Raw genomic sequence first — 23,800 nt, forward strand, 5'->3', positions numbered from 1 at the left:
TTGTTCAATTTTTTAAAAAACACACTCACACACATGGTTTTGTTTCTTGACCTTTTGGAAACTTAACAGTGCTTAGCTTCAGAAGCAACCCCCATTTTAAACCATTATCTGAATTACCTCACTTGCATGCATTGTTACTCTTGCACAGAGTGTAAAACTCAAGGCGGTTTAGCTTATGGTTGGTGCCGCCATATTGAATCTGCCTACTAGTACGGTCCCTAAGCAGCTTTATTAACACTGGATGTTCACAACACTTTGAGGCCTCTTGTGGACTTCCAGCCCAGGCTGTTCAGTGGTTATTGCAATTAAAAAAAAAAAAAAGACCTACAAACCATACTAATTCTCAGGCATTCCTATGGCACTTGCATTGTTCTGCATAATTTGAGTTGGGTTTTTAGTAGGGGAAGAAACCAGAGGAAAAGACACCCTCAAAAGAGTTAGTGGGCTGCGGGTCATATTTCTGATTCCCTTCTGTATGACCTTTGATCCAGGCCTACTGTGGCCTGAAGTCTGTCAAATTCAGGCTGGTTGTCTGAGCTCGGACCGTCCAAACCTCTGCTGTCGTCGTCATCGTCGTCCTCCTCCTCCTCGTCACGGCTCATGAAGGCGAGCTCATTCTCATAGCAGAAGGAGTTGGTGCTTGGGAGGAGGAATTTATTCTCGATCAAGTCCTTGGCACTGCAGCACGGGGTAGATGGGACCTCGTAGGTCTTATGGAAGTGCGAGTAGTCAACTTTGTATTGGTTTTTCTCCTCAAACAAGACAGGCTCAAAGCGATGGCCCCACAGAATCTCACTGGACAAGTACGAGCTCCGGGCCTGTGTTGTCATGGCAGTGGCTTCCACCATCCCCTCAAGAATAACCACAATTTCAAAGTCGTCGGTCTCCAAATCCTGCCGGCTGATCCCAAACAACGGGCTTTCTTCGTTGATTTCGTGAAGGATAGTGAGAGGGGACACCAAGAAAATGCGGTCCAAGCCTTTATCGAACCCAACATCAATGTCTATTTGGTCAAGTGGGATATATTCCCCCTCTTCAGTGATCCTGGACTTGATGAGCTGGGCCCTGACGTGAGCTTCAACTATGTGGCTCTTACGAAGATTACCTACTCGCCACATCAGGCAAAGTTTTCCATCTCTCATGGCCACAATGGCATGATGGCTAAAGAGTAGGGTTTCGGCCCTTTTCTTGGGTCTAGCCATTTTAGCCATGATTGCACCGATCATGAAAGAGTCGATGATACACCCTATGATGGACTGGAGGACTACCATGAAGACAGCAAGCGGGCACTCCTCTGTCACGCAACGGAACCCGTAGCCTATCGTCGTCTGAGTCTCGATGGAGAACAGGAAAGCAGCCACGAAGCCGTTCACTTGAAGGAGGCAAGGCGTGAAAGTTTCGTCCTGCGTGGGTTTCTCTATATCTCCATGTACAAGTGCAATGAGCCAAAAAATTAGACCAAACAACAGCCAAGACACCAGGAAGGCAAGGGAGAAGAGCAGCAACATATACCTCCAACGGATGTCCACACATGTCGTGAACATGTCTGCGATATACCGCTGAGGCTTATCATCCATATTTGTAAATTCAACGTTGCATTGGCCATTCTTCTTCACAAACCGGTTCCGGCATTTTCTCCTTGTGTGGATCTTACCATTGCCAAAGCCGTTAACTCCAGGCATGGTGGTTAACGTCAATCCCTCTTCTTCAGAAGATACTATGCTGTAAGGGTTGACTCTGACCGTACTCATCCCTGAGTCAAGGGGCAGGGTGGGTGAAGGGCCTTTTGACTCCTTTGGGCTCTCAGCCTTGCCCGTCTCCAAATACTGCTGCTATGGAGAAGACTCTGAATTGTTTACTATTTGAGCCAAGTAGATCCAAGCCGAAGTTCTGCAATGAGAAAATGAGAGAGACTTTGGTTACCTCTCAAGAAGAGTTAGAATGCTAATATATCAAACATGGAGCCATACACTCTTTTTTAATGTTTCTGTGCAAGTGCAAGAAAAACACAGAGAGGTCATTCACACAAGTGAAAACTGTGTTCTACCTGGGTTTGGGAGCCCCCAATTTTCAGTTGTATGAAGCAAGGTAGAAGGAAAAGCTGGGTAGAAGTGATTGTGTGGAAGCGAGGTAGGAGGAAAAGCGACCGAAGTTTTCCTCCTACCTTGCTTCCACACAATCACTTCTACCCATTTTTTCCTCCTACCTTGCTTCCACATAACCAAAAACTGGGTGCACACACAGCTCCCAAACCCAGATAGAACATAGTGAGGCTATTCACATGAGTGTGCAAAACCAGGCTGAGGGAGCCAAGCCCGGTTTTGCATGCTCGTGTGAACCACCAGGATCACGCCTGATCCCGGTGGCTACACATCAGCGAACTCACCAAAATAGCCTCCTGCTAAAATGAGGCAAAGGGAGTGAGCCATGGCTGCTTTCAGCCACGGTGGGCACACTCTGTGTGTGTGTGTGTGTGTGTCCCAGTAATGCACCACACACTTGCACGGTGCCTTATTGGGGCTAAAGGGGTCGGTGCGCAGCGGCGCTCCCCTGTACCCACCCCCCCCAGAGCTTCTGGGCGAGCTGCAGGGGAAGCCACTGCTCGTCTGGGTGGGCCATCTGCCTGCTGAGGGATCTCACTGTGATTGTCTGCAGGGAAGGGAGTAAAACCTGCCTTCCCCACAAACTGCCCCAGAGCTCTTCTCACTGATCGTGAAAAGAGCTCCAGTTTTTGTTTGTGTGGATGACCTCAGAATGTGATGCTGGATGAAGAATTATGCATCCTTAGAATCTCTTTTTAAAAAACCAAGGTGCTTGTCCTCTTGATTTGCATATTATTTATTTATTGACTAATTCAGGAGTTTCCATCCTTGGTTCCCCAGACGTTGTTGACTACACATCCCATCATCCCCAACCACAAAGAGGTCCTTTGGCCATTGTGACTGAAGATGATTGGAGTTGTCGCCAACAACATCTGGGGACACAAAACTGGCAACCCTTGCATAGGCTGGCCTTGAGCTTTTGTTTGGGTGTGTGTGTATTATTACCCACAGGGGAGGGGATCAGGACTAGGACCATGGCATGGTGGGAAAAGATTAAATATCACTTCCACCTCTGCAGTTTTACGGTTCTAAAAAGCAAACACACAGAGCCAAACTACATACTGAAAGTGATGTGTCGTTTGGCCCTTAGTAATCAAGATCACACCGGCTGAGTTCCAGGAGATCTGGCAGATTCTCTGGAAGTTCCTTGGGCATTTACAAGGAACCTTTTAAGAGATTATAGGCTCATTCTCACAGTCCTAATCAAGGTAGGAGAAGTGCCCAGCCCGGTTAGGGGAACTGTAAACCTTCCCACTCGATTCAAAGATCAAGGTAGGTGGAGGGGAGGACCCTTATTGTAGTCAGGGAGACTGCAGAGCAGAGGCAGAACTGGCTGCATGGACTTCCTTCTGGGATGAAGGATAGCCCCAGCAGCCAATCACAGCCAGTGCGAGGGAGGAACTTCCTCCCTAAACTCCGGTTATAGCTCAGCGCAGTGTTCGGGTGTAACGCTGGCAGCTTACAAGCTCAGGCAGGAGCGGCAAAACCCACTACAAACCAAAGGTTCAAATTGAAGTTTCGGGAGAGAAGCTTCGGGTCACTTTTGGGTCCAAACCGCGGTTGCACGTAAAAAAAATTTCAACCCCAGGCCCCTTCAATACCGGCTCCCCATTGCGTGAGAATGGGACCAGAATTAGCCTGGTTGATTCAAGCCACTCCACGGATCTGCCTGGGCTAGTGGCAAGCAGCATCAAATGAACGAAGATGTACGTGGAGAGCATGAGTGTGGAGCAAGGTGTCAAGAGAAGGAAGTGGAAATATTCATGCCCAATGCTAGGCCAGGCCAGCAATTAGAATTGTGCAATGTACCACGCAGATGTAGAATGGAACACGTTTGTCTCAGCTTGCGAATCCAGGCATGTTGTTGTTTTGTATCTCACAGCTAGACTGGTCAATAGAGTCGATTCCTGTAATCAGTGCCAGGGCCTAGGGGAAGAAATGTAATGAAAACATCCTTGTGGTCACATTGATGGGCTGTATGTCAGCTGGGCAGGCCAGCCAGAGAGATGGCACGTCATCATGGAAAGGCAGAGAGCTGGATCTGTTCATTAAACAAAGGCTCCCACGATCCACTCCTCTTCCAAAGGAGCTGCAATGCTGCTTGGCTTCCCAAGCAAATCCACCAGCCATTCTGTTTGCTTATTTATTTTTACAATTATATCCCACTGTTCCTCCAAGGAGCCCAGAGTGGTGAACATGGTTATGTTTCTCCTTGTAGCAACCCTGTGAGGGAGGTGAGGCTGAGAGAGAAGCGACAGGCCCAGAGACATCCTGTGAGTTTCATGGCTGAATGGGGATTTGAACTTGGGATTCCCCGGCACTCTAACCACTACACCATCATGTTGGTTCAAGGGAGTTGTAGCCCAACAAGTCACAAGGTTGAGTACTTGGGAGGAGAGCTGGACTTGTGGTAGCAAGCATGACTTGTCCCCTTAGCTAAGCAGGGTCTGCCCTGGTTGCATATGAATGGGAGACTAGAAGCGTGAGCACTGTAAGATCTTCCCCTCAGGGGATGGAGCCGCTCTGGGAAGAGCAGAAGGTTTCCAGTTCCCTCTCTGGCTTCTCCAAGATAGGGCTGAAAGAGATTCCTGCCTGCAACCTTGGAGAAGCCGCTGCCAGTCTGTGAAGACAATACCGAGCTAGACAGACCAATGGTCTGTCTCAGTATATGGCAGCTTCCTATGTTCCTAGGTACTTCCGCCCTAAACATATTGTGATCAGCTGCTGGAGTCTATCTCTCATTCTGACACCTGTCTCTGCGCCTGTCTCTGCTTTCTAAAAAGGAGAGTTGGTCTTGTGGTAGTGAGCATGAATTGTCCCCTTTGCTAAGGAGGGTCTGCCCTGGTTTGCATTTGGATGGGAGACTACATGATGGGAGCACTCTTAGGGGACGGGGCCACTCTGGGAAGAGCACCTGCCGGTTTGCAGGCAGAAGGTTCCCTCCCTGGCAGCATCTCCAGATAGGGTTGAGAGAGACTCCTGCCTGCATCCTTGGGGAAGCCGCTGCCAGTCTGTGTAGACAATACTAAGCTGGATGGATCAAGGGTCTGACTTGGCATATGGCAGCTTCCTGTGCTCCTCGGATGAATCCTCCACTTCCATTGTCCCGTGCAAGAAGCTGAAGCAGGCAACATCACAGAGACAAAAAATAAAACACACAGGGCACCAAGATGCTACAAATGAACTCAGTCCCCAGATCCACATGGGTAAAATAACTGCATTATTCTACGACAGGGCTGCACATCTCCAGCCCTCCTGTGGATGTTGTACTACAGCCCCCACCATCCCTGACTGTTGACCACTGTGGCTGGGGATGATGGGAGTTGTAGTCCAAAACCACCTGGAGCGCCTAAGTGGTGCAGCCCTGTTTTATGATACCATCTTGAACTCTTGTAGTATCTGCACAAATCTCAGGGACCCGCAGGCAGGCAGGCAGGCAGGCAGGCAGGCAGGCATCGTATTAGAACACACTCTTTGCATGCATTCTAATCCTCTCTGGATTGTGCTGATGGCTCTTTTAATAACAACTGAACTGAAACACACCTGGAAGAGCCTTAAAGGCAGCTTGATTCTGCTGCTGTGCCCTCCTCCTCTGCCTTGCAGCCAGGCTAGGAAAGAGAGCATAAGAGAGCTTTAATTGAATGTCTGGCTTAGCCCTGGAAGACCCACTAATCTCTTTAAGTACAACCTCTTGTAAATTTCCTTTCACCTGCTGTCCCTGGTGCTGAAGCCGAAACTTACAAGAAGAGAGGCATTTTTGTATTCCTAGGCCTCTCGTTGGAACCGCCGGCCCAAAACTGGGGGTCTGGATGATTCAAATAATGACTCTGTTATAAAAATGCGTTGATGTTTTGGCTTTTTAAGATCCAGGGGAGGAGAGCTGGTCTTGTGGTGGCAAGCATGAATCGTCCCCTTTGCTAAGCGGGGTCCACCCTGTTTGCATTTGGATGCAAGACTACATGTGTGAGTGCTGTGAGCTAGATGGCGCAGTAGTCTATGGCAGCTTTTGCAGAGGGGCCACAGTGCAGCAACAGAGTGCCGACTTTGCACGCGGAAGATCCCCGGTTCAATCCCTTACAGCACCTCCAGGAAGTGATAGGAAAGACGCCGACCTGAAACTTTTTTAGAGTTGCTGCCAACCAGTGTAGACAATACTGAGCCAATGGTCTGACTCAGTATATGGCAGCTTCTCACATATCTAACATTAGGGCTGTGGCCATAGCTCAGTGGAAGAGCATCTGCTTGACACGCAGAAGGTCCCAGGTTCAATCCCTGGCAGCATCTCCAAGTAGGGCTTGGGAGGCACTCCTGCATGAATCCTTGAAGAGTTGTTGCCAGTTAGTGTAGACCAGGCCTGCTCAACTCCACCCCCCAGCTGCATTTATTTATTTATTTATTTAACATATTTTTATACCACCCAAACTTTATGTCTCTGGGTGGTTTGCAACAAACGTTTGGGACTACAACTCCCATCATCCGCAGCCACAGTGGCCACAATAGCCAGGGATGATGGGAGTTGTAGGCCAACATCTGCAGGAGGGCCGGAGCTGAGCAGCCCTGGTGTAGACAATACTTGGATGAATGTGAGCTTCCTCCAGAAGGAGCAGAAATATCCCCAGTCTGACAAGGCCGATGCCCTGCATGGATTAAAAGTGCCTTAGAATAATGCATCATATTCACCTCAAGGATGGCGACAACATAGGAACACAGGACGCTGCCATATACCGAGTCAGACCATTGGTCGGTCTAGCTCAGTATTATCTACACAGACTGGCAGGGGCTTCTCCAAGGTTGCAGGCAGGAGTCTCTCTCTCAGCCCTATCTTGGAGATGCTACCAGGGAGGGAACCTGGAACCTTCTGCATGCAGATGCTCTTCCCAGAGCGGCTCCATCCCCTGAGGGGAATATCTTCCAGTGCTCACACTCCTAGTCTCCCTTTCATATGCAACCAGAGTGGACCCTGCTTAGCTAAGGGGCCAAGTCATGCTTGCTACCACAAGACCAGCTCAAGACAACCCTATAAGGTAGTTTAGCATCATTTCCTATAGGGCTGCAGCACAGAGACTACAATCCTATGCATGTTTGTTTGGGAGCAGTGTTCCCTCTAACAGAGGTTCCCAGATGCTGTTGACTACAATCCCCACAATCCCCAGTCAAAGGCCTTTGCAGCTGGGGATGCTGGGAGTTGTAGTCTACAACATCTGGGAATCCCTGTTGTGTATTTTTTACTTTAGTGTAAACCGCCCTGAGCTGCTTTAGAAAGGGCGGTATATAAATCTGATAGATAGATAGATAGATAGATAGATAGATAGATAGATAGATAGATGAAGTTATCAGAAGTTTGGGGAAATCCATCAGCTTTTGGTACTGTCCTGTCCAGAAAATGGTATCTACATATTTAACTTAATTTACATTGGAGCAAAACACTTCACAAAGAATGTGTGTTTGTGTTGGGGTGGAGGGGAATTAATGATCTTCAACTAAGTGGAGCTTCTTTATCTGATGAGTTTATTACTTAGCGGCAGGGGTGGGTGGGGGGGAGAATTATGTAACCCTGTGGTTGTTGTTCCTCTGGAGGGATCATCAGGCTACCCGTTCAATTAATCCTTCCTAATTCACTGTGCTTGGGGACCTTCTGCAGAAAACACCAGGCAACAGAAATTGCGATCAGCTCTGGCTGGTTCTGGCTTGGGAGCTGGAGGAGTACCAGACGTAGCATCGCAGCAGTAAAAACCCTTCTGCAAACCTTGGGGAGGAGAGCTGGTCTTGTGGCAGTGAGCATCAATTGTCCCCGTGGCTAAGCAGGCTCCACCTTGGTTTGTATTTGAATGGGCGGCAGCCACACAAAAGCGCTGTAAGACATAGGGGATGGGGCCACAGCTAAAAGGAAGAGCATCTGCTTTGCATGCAGAAGGCCCCAGTTTCAACCCCTGGCAGCATCTCCAGGTAGGGCTGGGAGAGACTCCTGCCTGGAACCTTGGAGAGCCGCTGCCAGTCAATGTAGACCAGGATTTCTCAACGTGTGGGTCCCCAGATGGTATTGGACTTCAACTCCCATAATCCCCAGCCCCAGTGGCCTTTGGTAGGAATTATGGGAGTTGAAGTCCAATTACATCTGGGGACCCACACGTTGAGAATCCCTGATGTAGACAATACTGAAGAAAAGAAAAGAAAAGAAAAGAAAAGAAAAGAAAAGAAAAGAAAAGAAGAGAAAAGAAAAGACACCCACTGCCACCGTCACCAGATTCACCGTCACCACATTCACAGTCACCGTCACCACCATCACCATCACCCTCTTTCCTTTGCTCCCAAACCCTTACACACCTCCAAATGTCATCATAACTGCTTCTAAGAGAATTTTGGGGTCAGCTGTAAAACAAACACATCCAAACAAAAAAATCAGCCCTTGAGCAAGTTAGACAACCTCGAAACAAAGAGTGTTAACACAAAAGATTGAAGACAGGTGTGCGAGCACACAAACACAGACACACACACACACACACACACACACACACTGTTCAATGGTCTACAAATTGGAGGATTATGACTACCAGTGACTGACAGAGACCTTCCATGCAAATGTGCAAAGGAGGCATTGAAAGCTGGCAGCTCATCAGATGTTGCCTCTTGTCAAGATGGCTGCTGTCAGCAGGTAGCACCGACCTGCCACTTCCAATTTAAAATCACTCTCTGCTCAATTGCAAATGTAATTTGCAGTCTGCACGCTGGCAAGAAGCCCATTGTCACTGCAGGAGCAATGAGAGAAAACGCAGCCGGGGAAATCTCGATGCAAGAAGCAACCAAGAGAATGTGGGAGGCAGGACAGATCCTGTGCAGATAAGAGCGCAGATCTCCAACTTATCCCCTTCAGGCAAAGGGGATAAGTTGGACCACATCAGCTGGACAGCAGTGGAACTTCCAACCACTGTAAAAGTTTGGAGAGACTTGTTCTTAGGTGCACATCTGGTTCGACCAAATTTATGGGGCCTCCTAATTTCCCCAAGGCAACTGAGTGCGTCCTCTACAATACTATTCTTCAACCAGTGGGTTGGAAGGGACCCACACAAGTGGATCACATCCTAACCTAAGGAATCTGGGTTTTTTCCTCCTTTTTTCAATTATGCTGACATATTAACATTTCATATAAACAAATCTATAAGAGAAGTAGAGTTATATAACTTTCAATAAGTCTGTTACATTTCTGTCGTCCTTCTCTAACTTTCATTGGCAGTTAGTTTTGCCGTTGCTGCAAAGGAATTTGTACTTGGCCAATGAAGGCCCAGTGAAGGTCAGTGGCAGATCTAGACTAAATTGCTTCTGAGTAGTCCTACTGAAATTAAGTGTTCCTTTAGAGTAACTCCTGAGAGGTACTATAGAATAACTTAGTCTGGATATCAGCCCGTGAAGATAAAGTTTTCACTGACCTTCACTGGACCATCACTGCCCAAGCATAATTTAAAATGCTTGCCTTTAAAGCCCTAATCAGCTTGGGGTCCAGGTACCCCAAAGACCACCTTCTCCTACATAAACCTGCTCACATACTAACATCCTCTTTGGAGACCTTCTTTGAAGGTCTTTGGAGACCTTCTTCTTCCAAGTCCGTTCCAGGTTCATCAGTATTTTTTAAACTCAGTTCACTTCTGGCTTAGACACTAACTTAAAAAGTGGTCCAGTAATGCAGTCAGACATTTTGAACTGGTTCAGAGATGTTTCATACAGGGTAGCTTGCAAAGCTACCAGTTCTTTTGCTTGCAAAGTAACTCTGTAAAAGGGGACTTCTGCTTGCCACCACAAGATCAGCATAGTATTTATTTTATGGAGTCACATTGCCAATAAAAGAGCTTGGTATTTTTCTGCATGAAATGCATCAAAGCTGGTCAAAGTCCCTGAACTGGTTAGCAAATTGCTTTTTAAAGCTAGCAATGTGATATAGACTCTGTGTGTGTGTGTGTGTGTGTGTGTGTGTGTGTGTGTGAGAGAGAGAGAGAGAGAGAGAGAGAGAGAGAGAGAGAGAGGGGAAGAGAGCACTCCTACAATCCTTGCTATGAGAACTGGGATTTTAATAAAGCCAAAGGTAAAGTTGTGCCCTTGAGTTGGTGTCAACCTCTGGGGGAATGGGACAACTCACCACGGCCAACTTGCCGCGGCCAACTCAACACCGGTCAATTGGACGTGGCCAACTCACTTCAGGGAACAAGGCAACTCACACCGGAGGGGACAAGGCAACTCGATCCAGAGGGGACAAGCAGGAGGGAGGTGAGAGAAAGCTAAATTTCCACCTACCAGCCACCAAAGCATGTCTTTCATGTTCTGCAGTGGAAGGAAGAATCTCTCTGCATTCCTACCTGTGGGGTTGTGTGAGAAGTGAAATGTCATGTGTGGAGGATATGCAATATTCGAATACGCAGTGAAGTTGTAATTTCCTGCAGAGAATTAAAAAAACAACAATACAACATACACACACACCTTGGCCAGGAAATCTCCTCCTAAGAGTTTTGCTAAACAATAAAAAATTCAGCTACACACCAAATCTCCCAAGCATTCTGTTAATATCCCTGGGATACATGTGAGGTAGTCTGCTTTAATAAGAGAACTCAGCAGCAAGGTCTGCTGCTGCTTTGGGGAGACCCGCCAAGGGGCCACGTGAGGAGGAAAATGGCAGCTCGCCTGCTCTAAAGCTCTGGTGCAGGCTTCACACCTGACGTTTCACTTCTCATGAGGCACAGCCCCACAGGTAGGATATGCAGAGAGATCCTTCCTTCCACTGCAGAACGTGAAAGACATGCTTTGGTGGGTGGTAGGTGGGAATTTGGATTGTTCCCTGCAGCGAGTTGTCATAGACCCAACTCCTGGTGCCCACAGAGCCCTGTGGTTGTCTTTGGTAAAATATAGGAGGGGTTGGACATTGCTATCTCCCACACAGTCAAGATGATGCCTTTCAGCATCTTCCTAGATCACTGCTGCCTGATAGAGGTATCTCCCATAGTCTGGGAAACATACCAGCAGGGATTCGAACCGGCAACCTCTTGCTCCCTTGGCAAGTCATTTCCCCACTTTGCTATTAGGTGGCTACTGGGATTTTCATAGCATGCGCTCATTTTCATCTTTCTAACAGAGGGGGTGGGCCACAGAGAGTCCAGTTTTGAGGGCTGTGAGGTTTCTCCAAAGGAGGCACTTAACATCCTCTTGAGAAATGCAAATAAGCCCAGCAAAGGCTAATAGATCCAAAGAGAGCCTGAGAAACGTCATCCACGTTGGTTCATTAAAAGGCACCCTGAGAGGAGAGCTAGATTAGCAGAACTACTCAGGTACGCCAAGGAGAGAGAGAAAGGAAGGGAGAGAGAAGGAAAAATTACTGTGTGAGAAGAGGGAATTCTAGGCAATGCCTTTCATCACACCAGCAAAACCTTTCTCTTGCGAATTATATCCACAGTGAACCAATAAGGCTACAAGAAGAAGTGTGTACCATAACTGAGAGCCAGCATGGTATAGTGGTTAGAGTGTTGGACTAGGACTGGGGAGATCTGAGTTCAAATCTCCGTTCAGCCATGAACTTCACTGGATGACTCAGGGCTGGTCACTTCTCTCTCTTAGCCTCAACTACCTCACAGGATGGTTGTGAGGAGAAACATAATCATATTCTGGGCTCCTTGGAGGAAGAGCAGGATATACATGCAAAAATTACGTGAATGAATAAAAGGGTCTAGCTCAGGGGTAGAGCTCTTGAGACCCAGTTTCAGTCCGGCAGCATCTCCAGGTAGGGCTGGGAAAGGCCTGCTTGAAACCTTAGGGAGCTGCTGCCAGTCAGTGCAGACAACACTGAGCTGGATGGACAATGGTCTAACTCAGCAGACGGCAGCTTCCTATGCTCCTATGTTAATAGAGATTTCTTTTCCTTTAGGGAGGCTTTTGCCTCTCAAGAGACCAACATGATTAGAATCGGAGGCGATAAACCCAATGCACATCTCCTATTCAGCTTATTATTTCTGCTCCTCAATTTCCCTTCCTCTCCCTCTCCATCACAGGCCCTTCACTGTTGTCAGGGAACAGGGCCAACCTTGCCGAGACCTGCCTGGGCATCTGCTGCTGACAGGTTGCCAGCTGTTTCCTTGGAGATTCGGGGTCCCTTCTGCCGTGCGTGATGTCTCTTCTGTTGGGACCACGCTGACCTTTCAACTCTTGCATCTCCGAGCTCCGCCACAAATATCTCAGGCATTTGTTACCTTGTTAGCGGAAAGGTTAAAGCAGAAAGAGCGGCTCCCTGCAGGGCTCGGGCGAGGCTGTCTGGCGGGGCAACCTGGAACAGGGCTTGGGGGACGAATCGCATGACCGAAAGCCAGCCAGCCAGGTAGCAAGCAGTCCTATCCTTCTCCCACCGCCTCCCCTGGATGGGAGGAAAGCCAAATGGTTTGGCCTCAGATGTACTTCTCCTTCTGGAAAAGAGGCTTAGCTAATACAGGGATGGGTCCAAAGGGTAGCAAGGGATAGTGAGCACTCCCCCCAAAATATTTCCCAATTCTCCATGCACCAGACTGCAATTTTACAGCAATGGCTCAGACTATACAGTCATCATATATTATGGCTCTATAGCTTGAATTAATTGTTTTAAAAGACCTCCATTGTTTATTATGATTATGATTATGATTATTACTTTTACATTTATATCCCGCTCTTCCTCCAAGGAGCCCAGAGCGGTGTACTACATATTTGGGTTTCTCTTTCACAACAACCCTGTGAAGTAGGTTAGGCTGAGAGAGAAGTGACTGGCCCAGAGTCACCCAGCTAGTTTTATGGCTGAATGGGGATTTGAACTCGGGTCTCCCCGGTCCTAGTCCAGCACTCTAACCACCACACCACGCTGGCTCTCTTTAAAGAAGCCTCATTCACTCACTCCTCTAGTTCCCAGAACAAGTAGCAGAAGCCAGTGCAGTCAGGTAGGTAGGACTGTCCTCCATCCTCCCAGGAGCCAGGCCAGTGCCTGAACTTCCTGCCTGGCCTGGATCCGGGCTGGGTGAGACCATGTGTGCCAGGGGGTGCAGGGTCATCTGCCATGCAGATTTCAGCTGGTCTGCTGCTGACCTCTTTCCCCACCCCAGTCTCACTTGCCACAATGTCTTCGACAGGAAGAAAAAACTAACCTGGAAAGCAGACTGGAAGGTTTTGGCTGAATCCAAAAAGGCAATCTTTTCTCTGAAAAATCTGGCCCGTAATCTGAATGAGATTCCACGTATAGGAAAATCCCCATTCCCCTAATATTGTTCTTTGCCACCCCTTTGCTCCCCCAAACTAGGTGTCCTAGAGTCACCTCTAACTGGTTCTTTCCCCCATCAAGGGCGGCCCAAAGAATTCTGATACCTGAAAGGTATGGTACCAATTGCAGGTGCCCCATGATCCTGGTGGGGGAGCAGCCCCCACACACAGAAGTGGTAGAACCATTGGTTACTTGACAGTCTACACCACAATATCTCAAGAATATACGGCTGCCCTCTGAAGTGACCTTCTGCTGAGTCAGACCGTCGGTCCATCTAGCTCAGGATGGTCCACACGGACTGGCAGCAGCAGCTCTCCAAAGTATAAGCTAAGAAGAGTTTCCCCCAGCTACACCTGAAGATGAGGCTAAACTGGGATCTTCTCAGGCAGCTGAGAAGGCAGCTTCCTGGAGCAGCGTGGATCAACAGAGGCCAGGATTCATTTTTCTGGCCTCCGGATATCCCACAAGGCACTGCATGATGAGCACAGTGCCTTGGGGGGGGGGTTCCCCCATCAGATGGGCGCTCTAGGCACTCATCTCTGTGTCTCCTCAACTCCATGGAGACACACAAGCCTGGCAGCTGGGTTAAGGGAGTGCTCGTTCCCCTAAGGGGTGGGGTTAGGCTGGGTGGGAGTGCTGGGATCCACTTGGGTGGGTGCTCATGTGGACAGCCTTTGCACATGTGAGCACTGGAAGATATTCCCCTCAGGGGGTGGGGCCGCTCTGGGAAGAGCACCTGCCGACTTGCCTGCAGAAGGTCCCAAGTCCCCTCCCTGGCAGCATATATAGGTAGGGCTGAGAGAGACTCCTGCCTGCGACCTGGAAGAAGCCGCTGGCAGCCTGTGTAGGCAATACTGAGTTAGATGGCCCAAAGGTCTGACTCAGTATATGGCAGCTTCCTATGCTCCTAAGTTTGGCTCTCTTGCACATCATGTGAACTGGTCTTGTGGCAGCTGGTCTTGGGGTAGCAAGCATGACTTGTCCCCTTAGCTAAGCAGGGTCTGCCCCGGTTGATTATGAATGGGAGACTTGATGTGTGAGCAGCACTGTAAGAGATTCCCCTCAGGGGATGGAGCCACTCTGGGAAGATCAGAAGGTCCCAAGTTCCCTCCCTGGCAGCATCTCCAAGATAGGGCTGAGAGAGATTCCTGCCTGCAAGCTTGGAGAAGCCGCTGCCAGTCTGTGAAGACAATACTGAGCTAGATAGACCAATGGTCTGACTCAGTATATGGAAGCTTCTTGTGTTCCTGATTTCCTGTCTACTGAAAACAACATAGCAATCGTTTGACTCGGTAGAAGGCAGCTTCCAATGTTCCTGCCTTTAGGATCACATGCACTTTGGCTCTGGCCATCCCCACAGTCTCCTGGTCATTAATCCCACATGTTAATTATGTAGCCAAACTGCAAAAGCACAATAATTCCTGGAAGTAGCTGGCTGCCTTGGGCACACCTTAAAAATCAAGCCTTCCTTTCCTTCTTGTCTCCCAGGCACGCCTTCCTTTTTACCACCAAACAGTTCTCTTGCATCCGCCTTTTCTCCATCCTGATCACTGCAGACTGGAGTGTCCCTGGGCCTTTTGTCTTTTCCCCCTTTCTTCCCCCAGTGAAAGGCTTTTGGCCTGGCCTGTTTGTTTTTTAAATGGAGCAAACGGCTTGGACTGGCCATGTCTTCTAAAGATCCCAGCAACAAACACCCATGGATGACAAAAGGAGATACTTAGCATCCCACAGAGAAGGGACAGGGAGGCACCCTTCTGACGGACCCCTCTTCCAAGTGATTGAGCCCTGAGTGCCATTAGGCTCTGCTGGAGACCCAGCGCCAACCTCTTTTCTTCATTGGTTTCTTCAATGCCTCCATTGCATAATGCTCTTCTACAAACCCCCCAAAGAAACTCCCTCTAACAAACATTTTCTCCACTCTTGTGGATCTTCACAAAGGCTTCTCCCCCCCCCCCGCCCCCAGGAACTAATCTGGTTCACTGTATCACTCACAAAAGAAGAGGAGATGGTGGGGGTGGGATTACATCCCACCTCCTCCCTCTAACCCACAAGCTCACACAAACACATGAAAGAAAAGAGAGAGATGGGAGAGACCCACAGCATCAGCTCAGGTACCTTGACAAAATGCATCACACACACTCCCAAGTTGGGGGTGGGTGTTTGACAAAGTGCCTTTGTGTGGGTGTGGAGGTGTGGGGGGGAGGGTTTGACAAAATAATTGCAGGGTTTCCAGGCAATAAGTGGCACACATATCTCTTCCTGCATTCAGGACGGGGCGTAGAAGCACCAACAGAAGAAAACAGCTGGGCTAGTTCAGGGCTGGAATAGGATGGAGTTTTGAAGGGACAAGGAGGTGCCGGGGTGGTGGCAGGGGGGTCACTATGATAGGGCAAGGCAGGGGCGTAGCTATAATTGAGCGAAAGGGTTCAAAGAACACGGGCCCCCAGCTCCTGAGGGCCCTCCAGCTCCATCCCTCCCTATTTTCTTCATTATCTCCCTCACTCTGGGGGGCCGCCAGAGAGAGGGATGAACACGGGCCCCCTCTCCCCTAGCTACGCCCCTGGGGCAAGGGGAGACAGTTGTCTGGGGGCCCCCTGCCTTGGGCCCCCAAAGAGGCAAGTCACATGACTGACTCCCCCAGCCACGCACCCGCCCGGGCTTCCTTCAGTTGTATCCATCCTCCGAAATTGATGTGGGTGTTAAGAACTGGAGCTACCAGAACAGCAGGTCGTTCTCTAGTACCATGAAATGACTTGCATCGACCACAATTTACAGAACCTTTAAAAAACAATTTAGGATGATGATGTTCTGTTGTGGCACATAGGTTTTATATATAACTCTGCTTTTTGTTACCACTATTCAGCCTGATTTAAGACTTCTTTACTTCATGAGCTGAGCTTCGGTGAGCAGGGTGGGGGGGCATTTTAAAATCATGTCTCTGGGCCCACTACAACCTTGCTATGCCCCTGGGTGGTGGAGAGCCACCCAGGCAGCAGTGAGCAAGAATGGTCCCCTTTGCTAAGCAGGTCTGGCCTTGGTTTGCATTTGGATGGGTGACTACAGGTGATCTTCCACTTAAGGGATGAGGACCCAGCTCAGTGGTAGAACCCCTGTTTTGCATGCAGAAAAGGTTCACTCCTTGGCATCTCCAGATAGGACTGGGAGAGCCCAAAACCTTGGCGAGGTGCCTGAAACCTGCCTGAAACCTCAGAGAGCTGCTACAGTACTGAGCTAGATGGACCAAGGGTGTGACTCAGTAGGAGGCAGCTTCTTATGTTCCTATGGCTCTTTCATGAGGCGAGGCAGTGGCCTCAGGCGGCAATTTATATACGGCGCCAGCATGGTGGCCAGAGTCCCTTTGGGACTGATCTGAGCCTTGCAAATTTTGCAAGGAGTGCCTCTCCTCCTGCGCCTTGTAAAGCTTGCAGGAAGCTTAAGCAGAACAGACGGGGCTCTTGGCAGCCTTTCCTTCTCGTTGGCCCCCACCCATGCACTTCCAAAACTTGCAAGGATTGGTTTTGAAAGGGGCCGGCCCCCACTAGGGGTGTGGGGCAAGGCACCACAAGACCTTCGGCCACCCCGAGGAGGTAATCAATGCAAGGGACATCTTTCCTTATATCACAAGGCTCAGGAAATCCACTAGTCTACTAGTCTGTGACGAGTGAAAAATGATGCCTGATGAGCAAAAACAAATCCTGACGAGTAATGTACCAATGGAGTAAAAATGTACCAAAGGAGTAAAAAATGTTGTTGGTCTGGTGAACAGAGCCAATATTCCTTGACCACTGTAATCTATTTCCAAAAGAAATTGAAATGTTATTGTCCTTACGGAGGCCTAACTAGAGTGCCTGCAGGCACATGGGAGGTACCAGTAGATTCAAGGTGACCTGTAGCAAAAAACCTGAAGGGCAAAAACCCTAGGGAGCGGACCCCCCTAAAAAAACCCAGCCCTGGTGTTAGTCAATGGGACAGAATGTTCATGGGCTCAGGCAAGTGAGTGCAGGCAAGCAAGTGGGTCGAGCTAATGGAACTCTGTGGTGCAGAGGCAGGGAAGGAGGGCTTGAGAAAAGCAGGGAATTTCTCAGCTTGAAGAATAGTCTGGTGCTAGAGGTGAGCAAGAGCTGACTCTCCCGTGTATGTCCTGTTTGTGATCTCCACAGAGGCTGCCCACTGTCGGGAACAGAATCCTGGGTTGGAGGGACTTTTAACTGCTCCTTATGTTCCCAAGAAATACTGTGAGCCTCCCTGACAGACGACGGTTAGCTCTTGATGGACGGGACAGATTGAGGCCAATAGGAACCTGCCTTCCAGCATGCCTTGTGTACACTGTGTCTTTGCCTGGCCTTCTCAAAACACTGCCAAGTGTAGCCCCCACCGCTAGCAATGAACAAGCACAGCCAGCCAGTCGGTTCCACAGACCGCCTACAAAGCTGCAAGTACTGGCAGAGAGCAGGGGGAAGCAGGATCCCAGCTCAATCTGTCAGTGACAGTGTGGCCTATGGTGCAGGGGGCTAGAAATAGCTCAGATGCCATGGTGGGCGTGCGCAGAGCTCTCTCTTCTTCCCCAAGTGCCCTTCATTCCTGTCTCACGAAACATGGACCTGGACAGCCACATCTCCCGCTTGCTTCCAGCTCTCTCCCTTGCTCAGCTCAACTTAAACGGGAAGAAAGGGCGCAGGGTGGGACAGGTCTTCCCGGACTCTACCACTTCAGACACCGTGGGGGTGATCTCATGCTTGAGTGCTGTCCTGCGTACAAAGAACCCTGGCGATTATGTGAAGTGGCCAAGAGACATTCACTAAGAAGGCACATAGGAACACAAGGAAACTGTCATAAACCGAGTTGGACCATAGGTCCGTCTAGCTCAGTATTGTCTACACGGCCTGGCAGCAGCTCTTTAAGATTTCAGGCAGGCGTCCCTCCCAGCCCTACCTGGAGATGCTGCCAGAGATCATACCGGGACCTTTTGCATGCTAATTTGGGATGACACCACACATTTGGGATGACACCATTGGGGATGACACCACACATTCTCACTGCTCCCTGTAATTAGGAACCAAAAGAAAAGAAAAGAAAAGAAAAGAAAAAGGCAAGAGCTCATTGGACAGGTCTTCACCCCCCCATGGCGGGATCAGTATAAATGAGGGGTGCCGATGATACACTCCATGTATATCAGGAGGGGTGTGTGTGTGTGTGTGTGTAACACTAGGAGGGGGGAAATGAATTGAGAACTTTCTTAGAAAGTTGTATACTTTTTTCTGCTTCAGGGAGTCATAGCTTTTTTGCGATTTTCTGTTGAAATGTGTTTGTCTGTGGATATTTACATAATGATTTTGGTTGTTTTTATAGCTGCTTCCCCCATAAAAACAAAGCAATCTTATGTTTGTTTAACCAAGACTTTATCCCAGAAACAACTCCATTGCCTTTCACAACTCCTCCTTTCCCTTTCTGATTCCATCCCCCACACTTTCTACAGCAGGCCTGCTCAACTTTGCCCCCCCACCAGCTGTTTTTGGATTTGATTGACTGATTGATTGATCAAGTGCTGTCAAGTCGGTGTCAACTCTTAGCAACCTCATAAATAGATTCTCTCCAGGATGGTCTGTCTTCCACTTGGCCTTGAAGGTCCCTCAGTGGTGCATTCGTTGCTGTCGTAATCGAGTCCATCCACCTCGCTGCTGGCCGTCCTCTTCTTCTCTTTCCTTCCACTTTCCTCAGCATTATGGGCTTCTCAAGTGAGCTGGGTCTTTGCATAATGTGTCTGAAGCATGATAGTTTGAGCCTGGTCATTTGTGCCTTGAGTGAGAATTCTGGATTGATTTGTTCTGTGATCCATTGGTTTGTTTTCCTGGCTGTCCATGGTCTCCTCAAAAGTCTTCTCCAGCACCAAAGTTCAAAAGTGTCAATCCTTTTTCTATCTTGCTTCTTCAAAGTCCAGCTTTCACATCCATAGAGTGTCACGGGAAAAACCATGATCCAACAATTCTAATCTTTGTAGGTATAGACACGTCACAGCACATAAATATCCTTTCCAAGGCCTTCATTGCAACCCTACCAAGTGCTAGTCTGTGGCATATTTCTTGACTGCTGGATCCTTGACTGTTGATGATCGATCCTAAAAGGCAGAAGCTCTCCACCACTTCAATGTCTTCATTGTCCATTCTGAGACTGGTTGCTGTACCTGTTGTCATTAGTTTAGTCTTTTTGACATTTAGTCGTGGTCCCATTTTTTCATTGTGCTCCTTGACTTTCATTACTAGAGCTTGCAGATCATCCGCATTCTCAGTTATCAGAGTGGTGTCATCAGCGTTTTACCAACTGTACAACCACGCTCATCTTCTTCCAATCCAGCTTCTTTCAGTATATGTTCAGCATAATTTGAATAAGGAGAAAGTAGACAACCTTGTATTTGTCCTGTCCTGTGTCTAGGTTTCTCATGAGAACAATGAGATGTTCTGGGACGCCCATTTCCCTAAGGATATTCCACAACTTGACATGGTTGGTTGAAGCAATTGAAGGCTTTTCTGCAGTCAGTAAAGCACATATTGACTTCTTTTTGGTACTCTTTGGTGAACTTGCTGCACATATTCAATGTTTGAAATGGGTGGTGGTGGAGGGGCTAGACACTTTTCCGGGAAGGTGCTTGCCAATTCATGCCCCACTTCCCAGAGCCACCCTTGATCTGAAGTGGTGTAGTCCATATACAGATTTAGGAACATAGGAACATAGGAAGCTGCCTTATACTGAGTCAAGCCCTTGGTCTATCTAGCTCAATATTGCCTGCACAGACTGGCAGTGGCTTCTCCTCCCGTGCAGTGTGAGATGATGCCTTTCAGCATCTTCCTATATCGCTGCTGCCCGATACAGGTGTTTCCCATAGTCTGGGAGACACACCAGTGGGGATTCGAACCGGCAACCTCTGGCTTGCTAGGCAAGTCATTTCCACGCTGCGGGAGGGTGTCATAAATCTTCTCAGTTGCAAGGGAGCAACAGCAGGAGAGAGGGCATGCCCTCACCTCTTGCCTGTGGGCTTCCCAGGGGCATCTGGTGGGCCACTGTGTGAAACAGGATGCCGGACTAGATAGGCTTTGGGCCTGATCCAGCAGGGCTGTTCTTATGTACAACATAATGTTTGAATAGGGCTTCAGCGTTTGTATACATGCATAAGTAAACAGTCATGCCTCTTTCAGAATTCCTACCTGAGTTTTGCGATCTCTGCACAAGGCGCATACCAAATGTTAGCGAATATTTCCTACTTAGGTAACATAACCAGCATCAAACATTTGGTGAATGCATCTGTTCCACACCTGTGCATGTATTTTAGGGAAAGTATGATTAACGGAATGATTTGGGCACCAATTTAATCATCCCATAAGAAAGCACAGGAAACATTGCGTGGGTTTCTCAACCTTGGGCTTCGAGGTGATATTGTACTACAACTCCCACCATCTCCTGGCTCAATGCCCTTTATAGTGGGGGATGATGGGATTTGTAGTCCAACAACATCTAGGGTCCCAGACTTTAGAACCCAGGATGTATAGAAAATGCGACTGTTAGCATATCACTAAAATCAGGAAACATTAGCTCAAGAAAGACCAGACATCTACGCCAAAGACAAATCATCACTGCTGAACTCTTCTCTAACCTGCCCATCCATGGTGTTGCCACCGTTTTTTAATGCACAAGGATGCTGTGCTTTTAATGGCAGCATAACAGGCAGAGATCCACAGGAGACTTCCCCCCACCACCCCAGTATTACATTTCCATCCTCAACAGAGCTGCACATGATTATTTCTGCCTGTTATACAGCCATTAAAGGCCCAGAGCCACTTTGTGTATATTAAAAACCAACACCTTTCCCCTTCTCCTTTCTACTGTTGATAGGCGTGTGCATGAATCCGAACTTCGTTTTGAGTAGAATTTGAATCAACGTGAGCCTGTTTTGGTGCCTTTTTTAACCAATAAGGGGGGAGGTTTAAAAAAGGTGCCAAACGGCCTTCAATTTGAATTTGAATTTAATTTTGAGAATTCAATTTGAATTCGAATCTAATTGCCCTTTAGGGGGTGAGTCAATTCAAATTTGAATCACTTGAATTACCCAGATTCGAGTCAAATTGATTCGAATTCGAATCGATTTGCATATCCCTAATTGTTGATGTCATTTTTCCATAGTTCCCCGTGACCATCAACCCCCAGACTGACACCATGATTCCCAGCTGTACTAAAAGATGCCTGATTCGATATTCCTAAGAGAATAGCAATGCTGGACATTTAAACTTGCTTCCTGTGGGGCAGTGTAACCCAATCATGCAGGCATGTGCTTGTTAAACCTAATCTTCTGCACAGAGGCGAAGGACTTCTGGGCTGAAGTCCAGGACCTCCATGATGATGCTTAACTTGCAAGGGGAGGAGCCTCCAAAGGCCCTTAGGTCAAGGCTCCAAAATTACCTAGCTGCACCTCTGTTCTGCATGTATTCCTGCCTCCATTTCCCTCTTCTGCCCCTTTGTGTCAACTTTTATACTGTATGTTCCTTGGGGCAGGGTATATTCCTCTATACCAGGCCTGCTCAACTTTGCCCCCCCCAGCTGTTTTTGGACTACAACTTCCATACTCCCCAGCCACAGTGGCCAATAGCCGGGGATGATGGGAGTTGTAGTCCAACATCTGCAGGAGGGCCGAAGTTGAGCAACCCTGCTCTATACTAGGAGCAGGCCATGTAAAGCTCTCCATATGTTGCTGAACTACAACTCCCATCATCTCCAGCTGTAATGAATTGTGACTGGGGCTGCGTCAAGCATCTCGATGGCACGATAACCACAGCAGCAAGATGGCAAATGCAAAACCATACCTGGCCAGAGAGTACCAATGACCTAAGAACCGGAGTCTCATGGTGAGCTGGGGGAGGATTGTTGGGGGTGTCAAGATGCCCCCTGCCCTGCCATCAGATTTGGACCACAGACGTTCTCAAAGGTGCACGCCCCTGGGCACTGCCGGGCATTTGACTGTCCCGGCCGAAGAGTGGCCCTTCCATGAGGCAAGGTGAGGCAGTCGCCCTCAGGTGGCAAGATTATTGGGGTGGCAAGATGCCCCCTCTGCTGCTGCCATCAGAGCAGCCCTTTGCTGGATAGGACCCTCTGCTCACACTCCTGGCAAAGTTTGCAAGAAGCACAAAGAGGGAAGCTGCTGGTAACTTGCCCTCCTCTGTGCCCCCACCCACTCCCAAAGCTTGCAAAGGCTGGTTTATCAAGGGGTCTCCCCCCCACCCCCCAGCCTCAGGCACCACATTGCTGTGGGTCACCCCTGCAGCTGACCTTCTGTCCGTCTTGGCCCTATACAAGGGTGTTGCAAAGCTGGAGCAGGCCCTGGGGCCGAAGGTGAAGATGGGTCCCGTCCCTCCCTGCCAGCCTTCTTCTTCAGTGATGTCCGAGGGGGGAAGCAAGGAGCAAGCTATCTTCAGGGGGCCAGGAACACTTGTCTCACCTTTGCCCAATTGTAGCTACGCCCCTGCCCCAGGAGACCTGGGAGAGCTGGTCCTGTGGCAGCAAGCATGAATGGTCCCCTTTGCTAAGCAGGGTCTGCCCCTGATTTGCATTTGGATGGGAGACTCCATATGTGAACACTGTAGGATATTCCCCTTGCGGGAGGGGGCCTCTCGGGGAAGAACATCTGCTTGCTGGCATGCAGAAGGTTCCAAGTTTCCCTCCCTGGCATCTCCAGATATTTGTTTGATTGTTTGTTTAACATGTTTTTATACTGCCCAAAACTCACGTCTCTGGGTGGTTTAAAAGAACAACAAACAAACAAACAGAAAAAGTTAAAACATTAGTTAAAATAAATGACAACAAAAATTAAAACATTAGTTGAAAGAAAATATGATACAGTAAAAGTTACAACATTACAACAACTTAAATTTCAAAACAACGTTGTCAAACAATGCTAAAACTACTAAAACCATATGTAATTAAAAGCCCGGGTGAATAGATGCGTCTCTAAATACTTTTTAAAAGTTGTCAGAGATGAGGAGGCTCTTATTTCAGCAGGGAGGGTGTTCCAAAGCTTCGGGGCAGCAGCGAAAGCCTGTCCCTGAGTATGGTCCCCGACATATGCCTGAGAGAGACTCCTGCTTGTAACCTTGGTGAGGCTGCTGCCAGTCTGTGTAGACAATGTTGAGCTGGATAGACCAAGGGTCTGACTCGGTATTATGTTCCTATGTTCCTGTGCTATAGCTCAGGGCTTCTTATCTATTTTTTAACAAGTGTACTCCTTCTGGTGCAAACCTCCACCTAAAGTACCCCACAGAGATTGTGTGTGTGTGTGCATGCAGATTTTAAATTTTACAATCATGAGACCAGCCAGTCACTGGCTCCCATCCAGACTAAGTTACTCCCCATTGAAATTAATGGGACAGGCTTACTTCTATTGATTTCAAAGGGCGTATTTAGTGCT

General features: G+C 48.5%; 1 protein-coding gene and 1 non-coding gene across 6 annotated transcripts in view; one reads left to right on the forward strand and one right to left on the reverse strand.

Moving 5' to 3' along the window:
- Nucleotides 1-214: 214 nt before the first annotated feature.
- Nucleotides 215-23,800, reverse strand: part of LOC128336851 (ATP-sensitive inward rectifier potassium channel 12) — a 31,593-nt gene continuing 8,007 nt past the window's right edge. Inside the window, exons 2-4 of one of the 5 annotated variants that reach the window (XM_053277156.1) lie at nt 10,386-10,447; nt 3,912-4,028; nt 215-1,890 (exon numbers count right to left, since the gene is read on the reverse strand). In XM_053277156.1, coding sequence (XP_053133131.1) covers nt 453-1,751 — 1,299 coding nt within the window. In that variant the 5' untranslated portion in view covers nt 1,752-1,890; nt 3,912-4,028; nt 10,386-10,447 and the 3' untranslated portion in view covers nt 215-452. Of the gene's footprint in view, nt 1,891-3,911; nt 4,029-5,645; nt 5,711-10,385; nt 10,448-23,800 lie in introns of all 5 variants that reach the window. The other 4 variants (XM_053277157.1, XM_053277159.1, XM_053277158.1 and 1 more) reach the window with 4 other exon arrangements.
- Nucleotides 6,317-6,386, forward strand: TRNAV-GAC (transfer RNA valine (anticodon GAC)). The gene has a single exon. It is a non-coding gene; the product is annotated as a tRNA-Val (tRNA).

The sequence above is a fragment of the Hemicordylus capensis genome, chromosome 13 (genome assembly GCF_027244095.1).
Source record: "Hemicordylus capensis ecotype Gifberg chromosome 13, rHemCap1.1.pri, whole genome shotgun sequence".
In the NCBI taxonomy this organism is placed as follows: Eukaryota; Metazoa; Chordata; class Lepidosauria; order Squamata; family Cordylidae; genus Hemicordylus; species Hemicordylus capensis.